The sequence below is a fragment of the Hylobates moloch genome, unplaced genomic scaffold (assembly GCF_009828535.3).
Source record: "Hylobates moloch isolate HMO894 unplaced genomic scaffold, HMol_V3 SCAFFOLD_2, whole genome shotgun sequence".
NCBI lineage: Eukaryota > Metazoa > Chordata > Mammalia > Primates > Hylobatidae > Hylobates > Hylobates moloch.
This window is the reverse complement of record NW_026652277.1, coordinates 79,730,177-79,750,640: the sequence shown is the minus strand read 5'-3', so window position 1 is coordinate 79,750,640 and position 20,464 is coordinate 79,730,177. Positions and strand designations below refer to the sequence as shown.

At 37.3% G+C, this 20,464-nt stretch overlaps 1 protein-coding gene and 1 long non-coding RNA gene across 4 annotated transcripts in view; one reads left to right on the top strand and one right to left on the bottom strand.

The window, feature by feature from the left end:
* Window positions 1-15,071, bottom strand: part of CEP162 (centrosomal protein 162) — a 118,469-nt gene extending 103,398 nt beyond the window's left edge. Inside the window, exons 1-6 of one of the 3 annotated variants that reach the window (XM_032152005.2) lie at window positions 14,952-15,071; window positions 13,731-13,846; window positions 8,465-8,579; window positions 2,805-2,951; window positions 2,305-2,488; window positions 282-349 (exon numbers count right to left, since the gene is read on the bottom strand). In XM_032152005.2, coding sequence (XP_032007896.1) covers window positions 282-349; window positions 2,305-2,488; window positions 2,805-2,951; window positions 8,465-8,579; window positions 13,731-13,787 — 571 coding nt within the window. In that variant the 5' untranslated portion in view covers window positions 13,788-13,846; window positions 14,952-15,071. Of the gene's footprint in view, window positions 1-281; window positions 350-2,304; window positions 2,489-2,804; window positions 2,952-8,464; window positions 8,580-9,729; window positions 9,894-10,390; window positions 10,415-13,730; window positions 13,847-14,951 lie in introns of those variants that run through there. The other 2 variants (XM_058434770.1, XM_032152013.2) reach the window with 2 other exon arrangements.
* A 20-nt stretch (window positions 15,072-15,091) lies between these two features.
* Window positions 15,092-20,464, top strand: part of LOC131382547 (uncharacterized) — a 61,712-nt gene continuing 56,339 nt past the window's right edge. Inside the window, exon 1 of the long non-coding RNA XR_009212107.1 lies at window positions 15,092-15,481. This is a non-coding gene — a long non-coding RNA (uncharacterized LOC131382547). The remainder of the gene's footprint in view (window positions 15,482-20,464) is intronic.

Here is a 20,464-nt window from a genome sequence, read left to right as displayed (position 1 = left end):
GCTTTGGAGGTCTTTGCCCTGTCTTCAGAGATGCCCACAATCCTGGCACAAAAATCATTTTTTCTTTCTTCCCAAGTGGTCCACTGCCCACTCTCAACAAATGAGGCAGTTCACTTTCAACAATTTCTTAGCAGCTCAGTTTATAACACAAGCAAACCCACTCTATCTATTCAAAGCTCTGAGACAATATGATTTTCCTTTTAATTATTTTTCTTACCAATGTCTTTATTAAAAGATATTATCTTTTCAAATATTATACATTTAAGAACCAATGAAATTACCTGCCAGTCCTTCATGTTTCGATTCATTCTCATGTTCGTCATCAGTTAGTTCTACATTGGCTTGATTACTGGAAAAAATATTTATTTTAGCATTACATGTTAAAAATATATTTTCATGTAACTCTTTCTGTATACCTTTTTAAAAAATCCCTAAAATTATACATGTCCTCTCTCAAGTCCTCTTGTTTTATCAAAAGCTAAAAATTTGGGAGCTTTAAGGAAAACGTTTTGGAAATAAATCATCTTCGAAGCATATGATTAATTGTAGCTTAAAAATAATACAAAGGAAAAAGATGCCCTATTTCTTAAATATACATAATTTTATTACTATGTACATTTACATGTACAAATATTATCTTATGACCCTAGATATCCCTTCTACACTAAAGATTAGAAATTGACCACAAGCTATGAGACCCAGTGAGGTCCATATGAAAGTCAGAAAAAAAAATGCTAAAGTCAGCACTTAGATGCTAATAAGCAATTTAATCCTCAAACAGAAGCTGAATAAGAGCCTTAAAACAAAACCTAAGCAAGGGGACAAGGAGCTTGAGTATGATTTAATTATATTGGATGTATTGGTTCATATACTACTTTCTCTCAAACCAGGAATCAGTTCTACCTTTTCAGTCTATCAACCCTCTTTATTGAGATCGTTAGAGAAACTATAAGACTATATAATAATGATGAGAGCTACAAACACCTAATGTTGCATGTTCAATGCTATTCTGTACTTTGACCGGCCTGCTCTAGAGCAGAAATATCAATAGTTAAGAATACTGTTAAGAAATAAGAAAGAAGTTAAAAAATGTAGCAAAGTGGCAAAAAGTTGTGGCCCACAAACCCACGCATGCTTAATCTGTATTGACACCATTGGGAGAGGCAATGACCGTAGCCCCTGAGTGTCCCTGCACATTCTTGCTGCATATGCCAAGAGTGCAAGACGCTGATCATTTTTCACCATGCCATTTGGGTAACATTTCCGACCAAACAAAGAGCAGGCTTGTTTCCACCTACTATAAAAGTAATACATTTTCCAAGCTCAGTGTTCCTCTTCTGTAACACAGCCCATCATGTGTGCATACATCCATTACGGATCCTTTGCCTTGCCCTCAGCATAATCATAGGGCATGGGGTACCAATGCGAACAAATGCAACACTCAGGTACTGCCTTTCTTCTTTAATTCTGGTCCAGGAATCTTCTGTCTATTGTCAACACCATAAAACTGGAAGGCTAGCTTGTTAGCTTGCCAAGTAGGATAAAAATCTCAGACCCCGAAAAGTTCATGACAGTAAATGTATTTCTTTATCCACTGTCTATAAAAAACTAATCATCCTGCAGAGCCTAGGCGCTCTAATAATCAGAGATTATGATTCTCCTGACCCTTAACTTAATTATACCTTTGTGATCTCAAAATCCTAAATAAAATTGTAATCTGCTTTCCATTCATAATTTTAAAAATTACATGGATAACTAAATAAGGGCATTAAAGACCTCAGGTTTCAAAGGTCTTGAGAATGGCAATGGTCTAGTGTAATAAAGAGAGGACCAGCTCAGTGAACTAGTGGGATTCCTAGAATAAATGAGGTTTCCCAATAACCATCAGGGTCAACCATACAGAGGTTAAGACACAGATCAAACGTGTCTTTGCTTCTTGGTTCCCACTTCCCTTTCTGTTATTTTTTTTCCTGAGTTTACAGTAGTAACCTGGACTCTCTTATTTATCTGTGGAAAATGACTTAATAAATTACTTTCCTAGTAAGGACTTCTTGGCAATGTACTATTAGTCTCAATAGCATGAAATTTCAGATTGTGGAGGCAGCATGGGCTCTCAAACACAAAGAAACATATTCTATTCACACATAAGAAAAACCCTAACTATAAAATGAACAGATAATAGATTCGAAAAATAAGATTTAATTTTGCCTATTATAATGTTTACCTATTTAAAATCATGCATATATCTGCCTTCCAAAAATATAGAAATCATAAAAATCATTAATAGTTTACACTGTACTTTACCTATGTAAAGCTTTAAAATGTGTAGAGTCATTAGAATCCAATTCCTTATTTAATCTCGAATAATCAATGGAAGATGTCAAGCCTTTCTCAAGCCTGGCAAAAAATTGTTCTTTCTCCTCTTGTTCTTCTAATGTGTCCAATCCCACTCCGAGAATACTATGGTTGAGCTCAGAAACTACTAGTTCTAAATGGAAAGCACAAATATATTTTAGTAATACACAGAATTTTGAAAACATTGATTTGAATGATGCATTTATTGACATTATGTAGTAAATTTTAAAAATTTTACAAATATTTACTCTCACTCATCAAATATGAATTCATATTAATAATATGTAAGGTTTAAAGCTTCTCTAGAATAATTCTAAACCTCTAGGAAGATACTAAATCCATCTACATGCTTTAGTAAAGGAGGCTTCAAGATAAAGTTAATTTTTGTAGTTCTGAATATAAGCATAACAATTAATAATTTGCCAACTCATATCCCTTGCATTTCTTACCATTTGTTTCTAAGCTATCAGCACTTAAGAGAGAGGTTCCACTGCTCTTAAGAAATTGAATTTTTTCAGCAGACTCCTCTTCTATTTCTGTAACAGGTTGAGAAGTCTTCTTTGTTTTCAAATAGCTCACATTTGTTCCAAGCAGTCCTAGGAACACAATTTAACACAGATGAAGATTTATGTTCAAAGAATTGTTTTGACCACTATGACAACACAATAATAATATTATGCTAATTTTGTGCACAGTAGCCACAAAATAAATCTGCTCTATTAAATAAAAATCCATCAGACCTAACATTCACAAAAGAAAGATTATAATTCTATTCGGTGGCACTGTATCATATTAAATAGAATACTTCAAAGAGTTGCACCATGAGACAAAATTTTTTAAAATTACTTTGAAGCTCAAGTACTTAATACAGTATACCATGCTACTTTAAAGAATATCTTCTGCCTTATTCCCTCTGTTCTTTACATTTCTCAGAGTGTTTTTGTTGCTGAACTCAACGCTATTGGAAACAGACTGTGGGCGGCATGAATTAGTTTAACGAAATACAAGGGGGCAAAGTAGGTACAATTAAAAACCTATCAGGTTAGACAGAAGCCTTCGTTAGTGTAAATATCATTTCAAAAAATAGATGGAAATAGTAAAAGCTCTTTCAAAGTCATTATTTCTAAAACAATGGAATCAGTGGCTCACTGCAGGAGAGGCTCTCATGCCAGGATATGTGCATATTGTTGGCGACGGGAGGGTATTATAGTCTCTCACAGCATTCAGGAATTTGAAATTTTCTCTAAGGCTGATATATATTAAGCATATTAAAAGTGTTTTATGACTAATTAGACATTTGATGATACTAAGAAATTATTACAGATATTTCTTAGACAATATTATGGTTGTATTTTAAAAAGAGAGTACTTATTTTCAGAGATATTTTGAAATATATGTGGAGAGAACTGATATGCTGTTGGAGATTTGTTTCAGTATAATCCTGAGTGTCAGAACGTGGAGAATAAGAGAGAATATTGATGAAAAATGATTGGCCATGAGTTAATAACAACTGTTGCAGCTAGGCGATGGGTACATGGGAGTATGCGGTACTTACGTAAACGTTTGAAGTTTTTTATAATAAAGTTTCAAAAATGTTCTATGAATCCTGGGTAAAAAAGTATAACTTATATTTATGTAGCAAAAGTTCTGAGTATTATTTATTTTATTCAAATTTTTTGACAAACTATGTGCCTAGAACATTATTAGTGCCAGCTACACAATGAAGTCCTTTACCATCACGAAGGTTAAAATCTAACAGGAGGAGACAATCGACAGCAAATATTTATGGGTGCCTACTACACACCAGGCATTGTTCTAAATGCTGGGGCTTTATCAGTGAATAAAAAAGACAAAAATCCATTCTAACTGGTGTGAGATGGTATCTCATTGTGGTTTTGATTTGCATTTCTCTGATGGCCAGTGATGATGAGCATTTTTTCATGTGTTTTTTGGCTGCATAAATGTCTTCATGTTCTCACTCATAGGTGGGAATTGAACAATGAGAACACATCGACACAGGAGGGGGAACATCACACTCCGGGGACGGTTGTGGGGTGCGGGGAGTGGGGAGGGATAGCATTAGGAGATACACCTAATGTTAAATGACAAGTTGATGGGTGCAGCACACCAACATGGCACATGTATACATATGTAACAAACCTGCACGTTGTGCACATGTACCCTAAAACTTAAAGTATAATAATAATAAAATTAAAAAATAAATAAATACATAAATAAATAAGACAAAAATCCCTGCTCATTCATGTGATTTGAGGCAGGCAATAAATAAAATAAATAAGTACACTGCAATTAGATAGTACATTAGAAAACAGTTAAGTGCCAAGAAGAAAAATAAAACAAGAAAGAGGAACAGAGAATGCAGGAATGAAGGGCACTACAACTTTAAACAGGATGGTCCGGAAGGCCTTCACTGAGAAGTTAACACGTGAGCTATGGCTTGGTGGGGGTGAGGGACCAATCCACATGAATACATGGAGGAAGAGTGTTTAAGGAGGAGGAAAGCAGTGTATAACCTCTAAGCCAGGAAAATGCCCAGGCATGTGTGAAGAGAAAGGAGGCCCGTGTAGTGACACTGGCATAAGCAAGGAAAAGGTAGTCTAAGTTGAGAGGCCAAAAGAGTCAGGGGGCAGAACTGGTGTGGGTGGTAGCTTGAAGGTCATTAGCTTTTATAACAAGTGAAATGAGAAGCTATTAGAGGGAAGAGGTGGCTATGATGTGGCAGGCAAGATTTTTTGGTGTAAAGAAGTTTAAGGAACTCAGAAGTCAGGTTATTAGAGGCATTAGCTATATAGTTAATGTAGTCACCAACAATTAGACAAGAGAATTGGAGACTCACAGTGAAACAGCAGCTAAAATCTTTGAGGAATGAGGAGGAATAACCCGGAGTTCAGTAGATAACTGCAACAAAGAGACATAGTAGATATGTGGTCTGATAGCAAGGTTCATAAGGAGATTGGAAGGAGAATGGTCTAGAAACAGCAATGAACAGTAACATACTCCTTTTCCAAGTCTAATGGAACAAGACATGGCAAGAAAACAGTAACCATTGGAGGTTACTAGAGAAGCAGCAGTGTTCACAGAGCAAAGTTAAATGTGAATTACAACTCTGCTTTGAAGGAATTATATAAGATTAATTGCGGGGGTATACCAAGACAGGAAAATCCAAGAATATTTCCATGAGGAAGTAACATTTCTGCTAAGATGTGAAGAAAGACCAGGAAATAACTAGGTGAACTAGGCCAGGGAGACCAGTACAGGCAGGGGACACAGTAGGTACAGATGCGTGACAATGGGAGGGGCAGGCCACATTTGCAGATGCAAAAAGGCCAGTGAGGCTGGACCCAGATGGTGAGGGTAAGCCTAAGAGGAAATAAGCCCAGAGCAGGAAGTCAATGGTTGGACCATGCTCATCCTCATAGGCCAGGCACAGGGACTTGCTCTGTATTCCAAGAGCACTAGAAAAAAACTGGTAAAGTTATACAGTATCAAAATTTCCTTATTTTAATAGTATACGTTTGTTGTAAAAAACGGATACATGGAAAAGATAAATAATTATGAGTAACGTTTTATTTTTGTGTTTTGCTTTTTAATATTCTTTTGTTCTTTGTTTTCTTCAAAAACCAGAAGGCTGAAAATGAGTGCTATAAATATTAAGATTAGAAAAAATATCACTTTCGGTAGAAGGAAGCCTTATTAAGAAGTCATGAATTTTGACTTCAATTTCCTAATTAATGTCCTCTTGGAAAAGGCTAAGAATCAATTTATTTTATGCCTTTCTGTGAATAATGGTTTTACTGGATCAAATAATAACCTCCATAAGTTGTAAAAAATCAAGAGAGAGATTCATAGATGCTTCAAATGAAAAAGTATATGCCAAGGTTGGTGTGCTGTGGTGGCAACATGTCCAGGGTCTCACCCTGGCTCTAAAGCACGACTTGAGGTTGTAGCTCACACTAACCAAGCTCACAAGAGATTAATGTAACAGAAACGAAGATCCAGTTTAGTTATTTACAATAAAGAATACAATCAGCAAGAGGATGAGATAGTTTCACCTTCTAAGCCAAACATTTTATTCCTATGGCAACTGGGAAACAAGCAAAATTATAATGTAAAAGTTGCTCATGTTAACGTTTAATGGCACCGGTCTTAAGATTAGTAATGCATTCCTCTTCTCAAGAGGGGTGCTGAATTCTCCCTCAGAAGGTTCTACACTCTTGATACAGGAATCATGTCTTGCCTTTTTATACTAATGCCTAGTATTTAGAACATAATACGAACTCAGTAAGCGTGTGCTTGAGTCAGGCACCAGGTTATTCCTGTGGGCAGGGAAACCTCCCTCTGTTTAAGCTGACATTGCCAAAGTTTGCTTCTTGACTATCCTTCTTTACTTCTTTTACTAATCAAATCTATTTTTGATACATTTTAAAAAAATTATTAATACCATCAATCAGGTTACATGTGAGTATTTTTGGTCTAGGAGCTATTCTTTTCCTGTATGATTAGGTTGTATGTATCTGCTCTGATTCATTATCTTCTAGACAAAAGGCTTTATGTCCCAAATCTTTGTCAACAATTCCAATAGTACTTCATCTCATAATATCCTTTTCAAGGATTAAAAGCAGGGAGAGATTCTAAAACATAATTCTTCACTACAAAGTTCAGCATGTTGCATAAGAATTTATAAAAAATGCACTGAATTGTTCAATAAGGAATTTCTTTAAACTACAGGATTAAAAAGAACAGAGAAGTAACTGTCGAATCTACTTTATCATGCATTTATTAAACAAATTTATCACTTAATGTTGAGGGTCAGGGCATACAAGGACAAAGAAGTGTTTCCTACCCTCACAAAGCTCCCAACCTCAGGAGTTGTCCTATAGGTTACAACTATCAACACAATGTGTAAGTGTTACTATGGTGTTCTGACACTAAAATGAAGGAGAAACTAATTGTGACAAGAGAGCTAGAAGATACAGTGAAGGACTGCAAAAAGTGGTGATGCTAGGCTTTATTGGGCCAGAAGGATAGATGAGAGGAAAGGCATTCTAGTGGCAAGGAAGCATGAGATAATGCACAGAGGCAGGGAGGCCTATGGTGTTTCCAGGAGATGAGGAATGATTAAGTACGGCTAGAGCACACGAGAAGGCAGGGTTCCAGTCAGATCATGCAGAGCCTTAATTATGACATGAATTCAGGCTCAATTTTTATGGGGGGGGGGAACAAAAGCCCATATGTAAACTTTTTCCCTACAGATACGGAAATTCTATCATTTTACAGAATTGTGCTTAACACTGATCCACATATGGTGTGAATGTAGGTACTGAAACAGACGCAGTCGGGGTTGTTTACAGATATGGCAGTATCATATATAGTAAACCTATCATGCCAGGTGTGGCAGCTCATGCTTGTAATCCCAGCGTTTTGGAGGGCCAAGGTGGGAGGACTGCTTGAGGCAAGTTTGAGATCAGCCTGGCAACATAGTGAGAGACCCTATCTCTACAAGAAATAAAAAAAATTAGCCAGGCATATTGGCATGTACCTGTAGTCCTAGCTACTCAGAAAGCTGAGGTGGGAAGATTTCTTGAATCCAGGAATTTGAAGTTACAATGAGTTACAATGAGCTATGATTGCCCTTCAGCCTGGGTATATCATATACATATATATGAGACATATATACATATGACAGTAAATTTTTTTTTTACTACTGTCATTAACAAACTGTGATACCAAAGTCCATAGGTTTGTTAAACTCTTCCCAATGCAATGACATTAATATACTGCCAGAATATCTTATTAAATCACCTTAAATCAATTTATCATTAAACATGATAATATACCTGAATTGTCACCTTGAGTAAATATAAATTATCTCCATGTAAAATAAGCTGATAATGTTATAACACAGATTCTCAATTACATAATAAATACATAATAAAGTACTGGTTATATGAAAATCAATTCAAACTTCAAAAATCGACACTATTAGTATTATTTTCTTTATATATTTAGAATGAAGTAACAAAATCCAGAAGTCTTGACTGACCCCTTGTGGTCAAATAATTTGAAACTAAAAATCAGCAACATTTACCATCATCTTTAAAATCATCTTCAGTTATCCACCAAGGCACTGTATCTTTCTTCATCATCTCTTTTTTAGATGGTCTAGCTGTTTTGTCCGAATTTTCAAAAGAATCATCTGAAAGCTGAATTAGATATAAGATATTGAATTTGAAAATACAGTGTAAATCCAAGAATCTCAGATTCATCATTAAGCATGTTTCTATCAGTTCGCTCACAGTTCAGCTATCACATAGATAAATAACATTCTCATCAGTAACGTATAATTTCACAGCTACAAACATATTCGGCCAAAATAACTTAAAAATCAGACATACATTTCTGAGCATCAATTTCATAACTAAGTAAACCAGGAGAATAACAATGAAGACATAAAACTTGATCAAGAATTTTTTTCAGGAAAGAAAAAACAGGAGGATACAATCCTGTCTTCTAGACATTCTCTAGGGTTTAAGAATAAATAATGGCTGAACAAAATTGCATAGCACCACTCTAGAAACAGAATTTCAAGATAAGGAAGAACTGAGTTTCAGGGTGTAAAGAGGAGGATGAAATTGACCAGACAAATCAGGATTTTTTTTCAGTGATTGATAAATGCTTATTTGCTTTTTTCTACTCTTCCAATCCAAATTTTACTACAATTCTAAATCCCATACTCTAACCTCAATACCACCCCCCACCACTTTAGCCAATAACTTGGTCACTTTTTTCTCTGAGAAATAAAAACCTTCAAACACCATCCACTTCACTTCACTACTAAACTTACTTGTGAAGCCACTTCTTTCGTCTCTCAGACAACATAATTCTTTCCTCCACTGCCAGCAGAACTTCTCTAGGTTCTTCCTTCCTTGGTTATCCCATTTGATTTCTGTATCTTCACTCCCTTCTCTCTCTACTCCCCTCCCTTCCCTCTGATTATACAGCTGCTCAGCACTGCATCTCCAGTGCCTAGCACAGTACCGGGTACAACTGTGGAATGAAAAAATGAACATTCTACTCAACTTTGAAAAAAAAATAAAAAAGGAAAACTAAACAAAAAAATTCCTTATCCCCACGTCCCTTTTACTCTACCTATCACATTTCCTTGATACACCAACTCCTTGAGTTCACTTAACCCTTTATAATCTGGTTCCCATCCAAAAAAGCTCTCCTTCAGGCACGAAAGGCCTCCGAAATGCCACGAATAAAGTACCACCATCAGTTATCCTCCCTGATCATATCATGGAATTTGCTACTGGTGATCAACTCTTACTCTTACTTCTTGAAACTCTCTACCTTGACTTCAGTAGCACCACTTCCTCCGGGTTATTCTTCAGATCTGTGGCTATTCCCATGCATCTATTTTAATAGCTTTTGGCTTTTTACCCATTTATGTAACAGGAGACTTCTCCAGGACTATGCTCTTGATCCTTTTTCAATCTCATTCTACATTACTTTTTCTGGAAAAGGAATCAACATTTACCATATGCCTGCTCTATGTCAGGATCTACACTCAGGTTAACTCACTTAATCTTTAAACAACCCTGCAGAAATTTACTCATGGTGAAACTGAAGCTCTAAGAGGTTAAGCAACTTGCGCAAGTTGCTACTGTTAGTAAGTGTTACAAAGTGACATTTAAACCCCTGTCTGACTAACTCCTGTCCACTTTCCACTATACTATGTAGTTCCCCAACTAGAATATTGTTATCTGAGTGACCTTTTAAACTTCTAAAATGACAGTGTGCGCGCACACACACACACACACACACACACTCTTCCACTTGCCAAACAAAAAACTCTACCTCAGTGACTTGAAGAATGTCAATTTAAAAATGTTCAAGAAGAACTTACTGTCTTCACTAACAACCAGGTAGGAAGACAGGAAGAGGGAAGAAAAAATATTCCTTATCCCATCTGAATTTCTGAAATTAGTTAGCTGCATCACTTTTCACTTACTCTCTAAACTTCAGTATCACCTTGAGGTGTTCCATTTCTCTTTCCTCCCATTTTTCCAGTTTATTTATCCGTAACATAGGCATGGTACTACTGACCTTGTCGGGCCATGACAAAGAAGAGAAAAAGAAATGAACATTTCTAATACATGATAAGTGTTCTTACTTTCAACAACCTTCCACAGTGCTTCCCAGCACTTTCCTTAATTATTTTTAATGAATATGATTCATTAAAAATAAAACAAAACAGGCCGCGTGCGGTGGCTCACACCTGTAATCCCAGCACTTTGGGAGGCCGAGGTGGGCAGATCACGAGGTCAGGAATTTGAGACCAGCCTGACCAACATGGTGAAGCTATGTCTCTACTAAAAATAGAAAAATTAGCTGGGCGTGGTGGCGTGTGCCTGTAATCCCAGCTACTCAGGAGGCTGACGCAGGAGAATCACTTGAACCTGGGAGGCAGAGGTTGCAGTGAGCCAAGATTGTGCCACTGCACTCAAGCCTGGGTGACAGAGCAAGGCTCTGTCTCAAAAATAAATAAATAAATAAATAAAAATAAAAATTAAATAAATAGAAATAAAACACAACAAAAAAGCTGATTCTCAGATATAACAGTTGTTGGCAAGGATATGGAGAAACTGGAACTCTGGGCTGGGTGCAGTGGCTCATACCTGTAATCCCAGCAGTTTGAGAGGCCAAGGTAGGCGGATCACTTGAGGTCAGGTGTTTGGGACCAGACTGGCCAACATGGTGAAACCCCGTCTCTACTAAAAGCACAAAAATTAGCTGGGCATGGTGGCAGGCACCTGTAATCTCAGCAATTTAGGAGGCTGAGGCATGGGAATTGCTTGAGCTCAGAAGGCAGAAGTTGCAGTCAGCCAAGATTGCACCATGGCACTCCAGCCTGGGCAATAGAGCAAGACTCAGTCTCAAGACAAAAAAGAAATTGGAACTCTGATAAACTAATACACTACTAGTGGAAATGTAAAATAGCACAGCCATTTTAGAAAATAGGCAAACACACAGCTACCATATGAGACAGCAATTTCACTCTTTGGCATATACACAAGAGGAACAAAAACACATCCACACAAAAACTTGTACATGATTGTTCATGGCAGCATTGTTCATAACTGCCAAAAAGTGGAAAGAACCCAGATGTCCGTCAACTGATAGGTGGAAAAACAAATGTGGTACGTCTACACAATGAAATATTACTTAGCTGTAAAAAAATATGAAGTGTTAATATACTACGACATGGATGAACCTTGAAAACATCATGCTGAGTACAAGAAGCCAGACCCAAAGGCCCCATAATATATAATTCCATTTCTATGAAATGTCTGTAACAGGCAAACATTTAGAGACAGAAATCAGCTTAGTAGTTGCCTAAGTCTAGGGAAGGGGGAACAAGGAGATGGAGTAACTACTAACAGATATGGGATTTCTTTCTGGGGTGATAAAAATTCCTAATTGATTGTGGTGATGGTTACATAACTCTGAAACCACAGAACTGCACATTTAAAATGGGTGAATTAAATGGTATGTGAATTATATCTCAATAAAACGATTTTTAAAAAGCTGGTTACTACTCTCCTAAAAATAAAGATATATAAACTATGTCTTTGAATAAATTGTTTGAAAAATAATTTATCAAAGTGAGAAAAGTTAGCATGACTCTAAAATTATGACTTTCATAGTAAAAAAAATGACACATTGCAACTGAGGATGGATATAAGAGGGAGAGAGACAGAGACAGAAGGGTAGGGGAAGGAGAGTGTTGGAGAATGTGTGTGCTGGAAGGGTGGTAAATGAGGAAAGAATAAAAACATTTTCTAAAAGGCCTGTTCTGCTATCTTTTACAATAAAAATCATTCCTATAAATTTAATTTTCAAAATGTGTCTGTATTTGAAATTTTAAAAAATCAACTTTTCAAATGGTAAACGAAACTTATTCCAAGTGCCTATTACATCTTGGCAATTGGTAGACGCTTTTTTTAATCCTTAAAACAATCCTACAAAGAAGGCATTGTTTTTCCATGAGACAGATAATGAAAGTGAAGTTTTTTTGTACATTAAACTCCCTTTTTTTTTTTACAAGAACGTATGACATATGATGTATAATAGCTTAAAATGTGACTCTCCTGAATGCTCTACAAGGCCCCTCCATTTATATAAATAGTTATGCATCGCTTAATTATGGGGTATGTTCTGAGAAATGTGATTTCATCATGGGAGCATCATAGAGTGTATTTACACAAACCTAGATGGCTCCATGGTATAGCCTACTCCACACTTAGGCTATATGGTAATGCTTATTGCTCCTAAGCTACAAAGCTGTTCAGCATGTACTGTACCGAATCCTGCAGGCAACTGTAACACAATGGCAAGCATTTGTGTATCTAAATGTAGAAAAGCTACAGTAAACATATGGTACAAAAGATTAAAAAGGTACACCTTTATAGGGCAGTCCCATTATAATCTTACGGAACCATTGTTGTATATGCGGTCTGTTGCTGACCAAAACATCTTTATGAGGTGTACGACTGTACAGAGAATGTGGTATAACAATTTAATGTACTCATTCAAATATTTATTAAGTATTTATTAGGTACTGTAGATACAGTAATGAACATGTTGATATATAATAGCAATGAACATACAGTCATCATATTACAGACCATACATTCTTATAATGGGAAGCAGAAAACAGACCCATACAAGAAAAATAATTAATGTGCTAAGTGCTATAAAAAGAATTAAATACATACTAGACTAAGAAGTGACTTCGTGGTTACCTTTCACTGGATAAACAGAAGAATCCTCTCTAAAGTGGTGATATTTAAGATTTTCACCAGCCAGGTAAAGAGGGAGGAGCATTATTGGTAGAGGGAACAGTGAGTGCAAAGCTCCTAAGGTGTATGAGCTTGAAATGTCTGGGAGAGAAAAAAGGCCACTGTGGAATAAATAAAGTGGATGAAAGAGGGATATGAAGGCAGTGAGATATGAAAGAGCGAAATCATGGAAGGCTTTAAAACCATGGTAAGGAGTTCGGTTTTTTTTCTACATGTGATGGGAGACCAATAGAGTCTTTTACTGGGGGGGGAACAGAGTCTGACTGCAGTGTGGTGAAAGGAATGCTGGGCCATGAGTTGGGAACTGCTGCAACAGTCCAGTTGAGATGATGGCACTGAACTAGCAGTGGCAGAAAAGGGACAGAGCTGGAGGGATGACGGGAGTTGAGAGTTTGGTGATGGACTAACTGTATCTTCGAGGTGACAGAACTGAAGGATGAGTCTTTTGAGACAAATTTGACAATACAGTTTTTAAAAATATAAACTTACCTCTTTCATAAACTGTTCAAACTCTTCATCTAGCTCTTCTTGGGAATAGTTAGCCATAGTCAACAATTTTGACCTCCCAAAGTAAACATTCTAAAGTATCTCAAACATTGGAAACACTAAATGACAAGAGACATAAACATCTTTTGAGGAAATCCATCACATCATGAACACGACCAGACTTAAACTTCAGACATTTGTTATGATTCAGTATATACGTACAATTTTATTTTTAACCAGTAAGCTGGTCAAGAGATTCCTAATTCATTAAGCAAACCGATCTGGAAAAGCAGCTTTGACAGGATGTCTTGTACTCAACGTTCAGAATTATGTTTTCATCTGTTAATATCCAACTGTTAAAGAGTGGTGTCTACAATATTTCCCAAACCTATGTTTGCGTGCATGTGTTAATTAGTACCTCTCAAACACAAACCAGGTCCTCACAGGGAATCTTAAAAACTGTAAGTTAGCAAATCCAAAGGACTGTTTCTTTCTTGCAAAGCACACGACAGAGTTTGTGCTGCCTTATCACTTGGCTCGTTATTTTACCCATCCATAGTAATAGTTTCGTAAAGCAAACCGTATCCAGATACGGGGATGTTTCAAAATATACACAAATAGAATTTAGTAAGAATTAGTAATTTAGTCAAAATACTTAAAGAATACTTAAAGTTAATGGAGTACACAAATCAGTACTGTTTCTTTTGAAGCGAGGGAAGACCGACAAAAATTGTGCGCTGAACACAAGTAGAATCCAGTGATTTGCAACGGAAAGCGTCCCCCTAGACACCTAATGAACCCAACCTTGGGTCGACTCCCAGCTCCTGAACTCCCTAGAGCAGCTCAAATCCCACCTTTCTTCAGTAGAGATGGGGGAGGGGAAGAGGACTTGCAGACCCGGACAATACCCTCCCCATCGTGCAGAATAACACCTCTTCCCCTCATTAGCACTTTCGATCAGTTCAGGGTAAGTGCGGTTAAGGTCTTGGCCCGAATAGCTTGGACACAGGTGAACTCCACCAAAAGCTTCTCAAGCCTGGCTGCGACGCCGTCCCCGCAAGCGCGGGTTCGGGAATTGGACGGAAGACAAAGACGCATTTGCCGTGGGCTCCGGGCGGAGAAGGGGAATGACCCGGAAAACTAAAGCCCTTCGGTCCAGTATGAAGCACGGCCTCGGCCAGGGCGATTTGGGTGGGAAACCAGCGTTCACACCTTACCACCTACCTCTGCCTCTGAATTCCGCGCTTTCCCGGAAGGTCTTTGCGGGTCCACCAGTCGTCAGGGTAACAGACTTCAGCTGCCGGGTTCTGGAGTCACATGACCCGGGTAGGTCACGTGGACCGTGGGTTTCCCGATGCCTTTACAAGCGAAGGTCGGAATAACCACGGCTCAGAAAGACACTCTAGTGGCTAAACCTTCGCTGCTGCAGTAAAATGCCTTTCCCTTCCTGGCTTTCTCTACGTTCCTTAGAAAAGGGGATAGCGGCAAACCGGTTACTGGAGAAGCGAGACGGAGGCTTCCAGCGGGCTTGTGGTGCGCAGTGGCTGTAGGCCAGCCCGTGGCTTTCTGGGAAATGTAGTTTAGCTCCCCTGGTCCTTGGGTTTCCGCACTCCGCATCTTCGCCTCCCAGCCTTCCCCACGCTTGTCATTCGGGCGCTCTGTTTTTCCAAGCGGCAATTTTGAAGAGATTGAATTTCTTGGATTTATTTGGCGTGAAAAGACCTGTGTAGGCGTTGTGAGAGAAACACAAACCTGTGAGTAAGAAAACTCTCGTTTAGATGGGGACTCTGTTCCACCACCTAGTGGGCAAGAAATCGAAAATACACAAACAGCAAGATTCTTATTAAGTTATTGCTCTTCCCGCTACCCCTACTTTTCAAAACTCCATTCTTTACTGGCATTTCACAATTACTGACTTGGATTTTGCTTTCTATTTCTTTTACTTTTTCAAAGCATGCAACATTAGCTGGAGTTTCAGAGGACAGCATTTAGCATAGTGTAACTCAAATCTACAACAGCTGCGGGTTTTGCTGATGGTAGACTTAGTTCAGGACCTCATCGTTAGCTAGAACTGTTTATTCATCAAATCATTTTTGCAACACAAATATGTACAAACCAGGAGCTGTGAACTATGATGCAAATATGAATAATAAAAGAAATATCTTAAGCTACCATTTATCGAGAAGTTGACTTCCTGCCACCTTCTGTCAAAGACTTACCTTCCCACATATGATCTAGAGCCTCTACCCATTCTTCTCACTGATCTTGTTCCACTGGTCATTTCCCCTTAATCCTGTATCTTCGACTTCTGGCTGGCTGTGGGATTTTTCCTGCAGCATTTGAATATGCCTTGAGATCCCCACCTAAAACATCACTTCTGACACATTCTCTTCATTCTATCATTTCCAGTGGTTGAAATGATCTCTCTCCTCACCTTACTTGCCAATCTTTTCTGAGGAATTATTTCCACTTTACCTCCCTTTCGTCAGACCTTTAAATCCTGTCTGTGTGTGTGAGTGTACATATATGACAGCACTTTATTTGATCTCACAATACTATTTGATACACTTGTCTGTTCTCTCTTTCTTGGTTTTTCTTTTACATTTATAGCCTCCCCTCAAGGGTTTTCACTGTTTCTATCCTAGCTGACCTCTAAATGTTAGAATTTTTCTTTTCTTCTTTTTCTTTCTTTCTCTCTCTCTCTTTTTTTTTTTTTTTTTTTTGAGACAGAGTCTTGCTTTGTCATCCAGGCTAGAGTGCAGTGGTGCGATCTCGGCTCACTGCAACCTCCACCTCCTGGGTCCAACTGATTCTCCTGCCTCAGCCTCCCGAGTAATGGATTTCAGGTGTCAGCCACCACACCTGGCTAATTTTGTGTTTTTAGTAGAGACAGAGTTTCCCCATGTTAGTCAGGCTAGTCTTGAACTCCTGATCTGCCCACCTTGGCCTCCCAAAGTGTTGGGATTACAGGCGTGAGCCACTGCACCTGGCCAATGTTAGAATTTCTTAGGGCTTGTTTCTGGACTCTTATTCTGTCTCACTTTATGGTACTTCCATATACCTACTCATTCAAGACAAATCTGCGAATTCCCTCTCTCCCATATTTTATTCATCAAGACTTGTCAGTGCTACCTCCAACATGTGTCTCTATTCTGTTCATTTTACATCTTAATTACTAATGACAAAGGCATCTTTTCCTCTTGTCTGAACTGCTTCATTAGCCTTCTAACAAGTTTCTCTATTTCTACTCCTATCCTCGTCTAACCCATTGTCTACACAACAGAAAATGTAATAATTTGAAAATGTAAATCAGGTTACTCCATTGCTGAAAATCCTACAATGATTTTTCACTGTACTTGGGCTAAAATCCAAACATCTACAAGGACTTGTATGGTATGGTCGGCACTACTCTCTTCTGCAGCCTCCTCTCACCCCCACTCACCAAGGCATGCAGAATTATTTGCAGCTGTGGTACAGAGTTCAATCCTATTGAGGTTAGAATTGGAGCTTTGGTATAAGGAGTGGAGGATGAATGTTACTGTGTCTAAAGAGTGAATAATCATTTTGTCTCTATGCATAAACCTACAAAAGTTATGCTTATAGGATCCAAGAGTTTGTTATGCTGAATTGTGGAAGGGATGTCACTAAATTTTTGGTACTCAATTGAATTGTTACACCTTTTTCAAAATAATAGTCGTTAAAAGAATGATTAATATTTTTTGAGAATTTACACTGTGCTGTATACTATTGTATTCATTTGTATAAAATGAATTGACCTCATGACCCATAATTTAAAACACCGTTTAATACTAGCTCTCATCATAAATATTTATCTAAAATGTCAATGAAATGGCTACTTTAGTAGTTAAATCACTCTGGGTAGCATCAAAGTTTCCTACTTTTATATTCTCCATAATTGTTACAGGTTTCTCAATCGTTATGTGTTTCTTTTTGTGTTTTCTAGAATGATAAGAAATTTGATTTATATTTGGTGTTTATCCAGCTCTCTAGTGAGGTTCTAGAGGGGGAGACTGTACCTCAAGCCTTATATTGCCTTTTCTCGTAGCAAACAGTACAGTGTGAGAACTCAGTCAACATTGACAGTATAGTTGTAGCCAAGACCTGCAACGGTAATGGGGTGTAAACTTAGCACATTGTGGGAGGGGATTAAGGAGAAGAACTGAATCAGATACAGTTATATAATAGTTCCAGTTGCTTGCTTCTTTACCTCTGATTTTCAGAAGGGGACATTCTCTTCACTTATGTGGGTAATGAGGAAGACACTGAAGGAATCGTGTCATTCTAGTCATAAGAAAATTAATGTTTTTTTGTTATTGCCATTGTTATTTTGTTTGTCAAAGTCGTTGTTGACTTCTGCTCATTTGTCCACATCTGACTGCTTTTGACTACTTAAAATTTTTCTTAATTATTTTATATATGAAATGTAGTAGTCAAAGTTTAAGCTATTGTTATAAGTTGTTCCCAAGAAAAAGAATAATAATTATTCATAGTAGAATATTGAGAAATTATACAGTCATATTTACAAGTATCTAAATGTTTCTAAAATACAGGCAGATGCTCTTTCCCCAGGGTATGCGGAGCTGCCCATTTACAATTATATCATGAACTCATGGATTCTGATTTAGGTCATGAAATTGTTTTTAAAATAATTCTTTAATAATCCAGTAAATGGCCACTGAGGATGTCAGTAATTTGGCTATGCTTCTAAATAATACAATTAACAACATGGTTTTATAATTATTATCGAAATGCAAAAACACAAAAATTGATGAATCAAGGACAAACTCAGCCTATGAAGACCCTGTAAGAGGAGGAAAAGACAAACTAAAGACTAGGATGAAATATTTGCAAACCACATATCTGACAAAGGGCTGCTATCTAGAACTTATAAAGAACACTAGCAAAATAGTAAAAGCAAAATACACAATTAGAAAATAGACAAAACACATGAGTGGACATTTCACCAAAGGGGACATGAGAAAGGTATATGAAAATGGCGAATAAGCACGTGAAAAGTTGCTCAGCATCACTAAGATATTCCACATCATTAAGGAAATGCAAATTAGAACCACAATGAACTATCAACTGGGTAAGTGTAGATATGAAGAGGTAGCATAGGAAATCTTTGTAGTGATGGAATTTTTCTGTATCCTGACACAGTAGCAGTTATATCAAGCTACATGTTGATAAGATTGCATACAAATGCACACACACACCACACATATACAAGTGAGTGCATATAAAATTGGTGAAATCTAAATGACCTCTGTCCCATTTTCCCCAACTTTCTGTGAATTGGTTACTAGATAGAATAAGATCATAGGTTATATATATGTTTCAGAATCCTTTCTTCTAGGAAAATCTTGTGAGAAGCACAATGTATAAAACAAATAAAGCAGAGTTGCAATGGTTGGGAGACAGGTGAAGGATGGTTTTGAGCTCTCTTTCTATGCTTTTTTATTGGTCTTGAAGGGACCTCCCTTGAGCTCCAGACTGCTGTCTAAAACTGATATTTTAGATTATAATTCCGTAACCCAGATAATCACATAATTTCTACATGTCTATTAATATATAATCAATGTAACACATAAATGAATTCACCAGCAAGTTAGAGAAATAAGTATAAATATGTTTTTCGTATATATACAAAATTGTGATTTTTAGCACATCTAAAATATGGATTAAGCTCATCTGATTATTAACAAATTATTAGGCTGTGTCTATGTGATAATGTTAGTCTAAAATTAAGTTTTTTATTCACATACCTTAGATGATGGGGAGATGATTGGATATAAGAAGAAAATATTGGAATTTATTTTCAATTTATTTTTATCTCAAACTTAATAAAGTTTGACTAATATTGCGGACTAATTGGTATAAATACATTAATTTATAAATCAATATTCATAAAGTGAGTGTGTTTGCCTCCAAATAGTTTTACTGACAGGGCTATATGGAACATTACTGATTTATTTATTTATTATTATTATTCTTTTACTTTTTTTAAATTATACTTTAGGTTTTAGGGTACATGTGCACAATGTGCAGGTTTGTTACATATGTATCCATGTGCCATGTTGATTTCCTGCACCCATTAACTCGTCATTTAGCATTAGGTATATCTCCTAATGCTGTCCCTTCCCCCTCCACCCACCCGACAACAGTCCCCAGAGTATGATGTTCCCCTTCCTATGTCCATGAGTTCTCATTGTTCAATTCCCACCTATGAGTGAGAACATGCGGTGTTTGGTTTTTTGTCCTTGCGATAGTTTACTGAGAATGATGTTTTCCAGTTTCATCCATGTCCCTACAAAGGACACGAACTCATCATTTTTTATGGCTGCATAGTATTCCATGGTGTATATGTGCCACATTTTCTTAATCCAGTCTGTTGTTGTTGGACATTTGGGTTGGTTCCAACTCTTTGCTATTGTGAATAGTGCCACAATAAACATACGTGTGCATGTGTCCTTATAGCAGCATGATTTATAGTCCTTTGGGTACATACCCAGTAATGGGATGGCTGGGTCAAATGGTATTTCTAGTTCTAGATCCCTGAGGAATCGCCACACTGACTTCCACAATGGTTGAACTAGTTTACAGTCCCACAACAGTGTAAAAGTGTTCCTATTTCTCCACATCCTCTCCAGCACCTGTTGTTTCCTGATTTTTTAATGATGGCCATTCTAACTGGTGTGAGATGGTATCTCACTGTG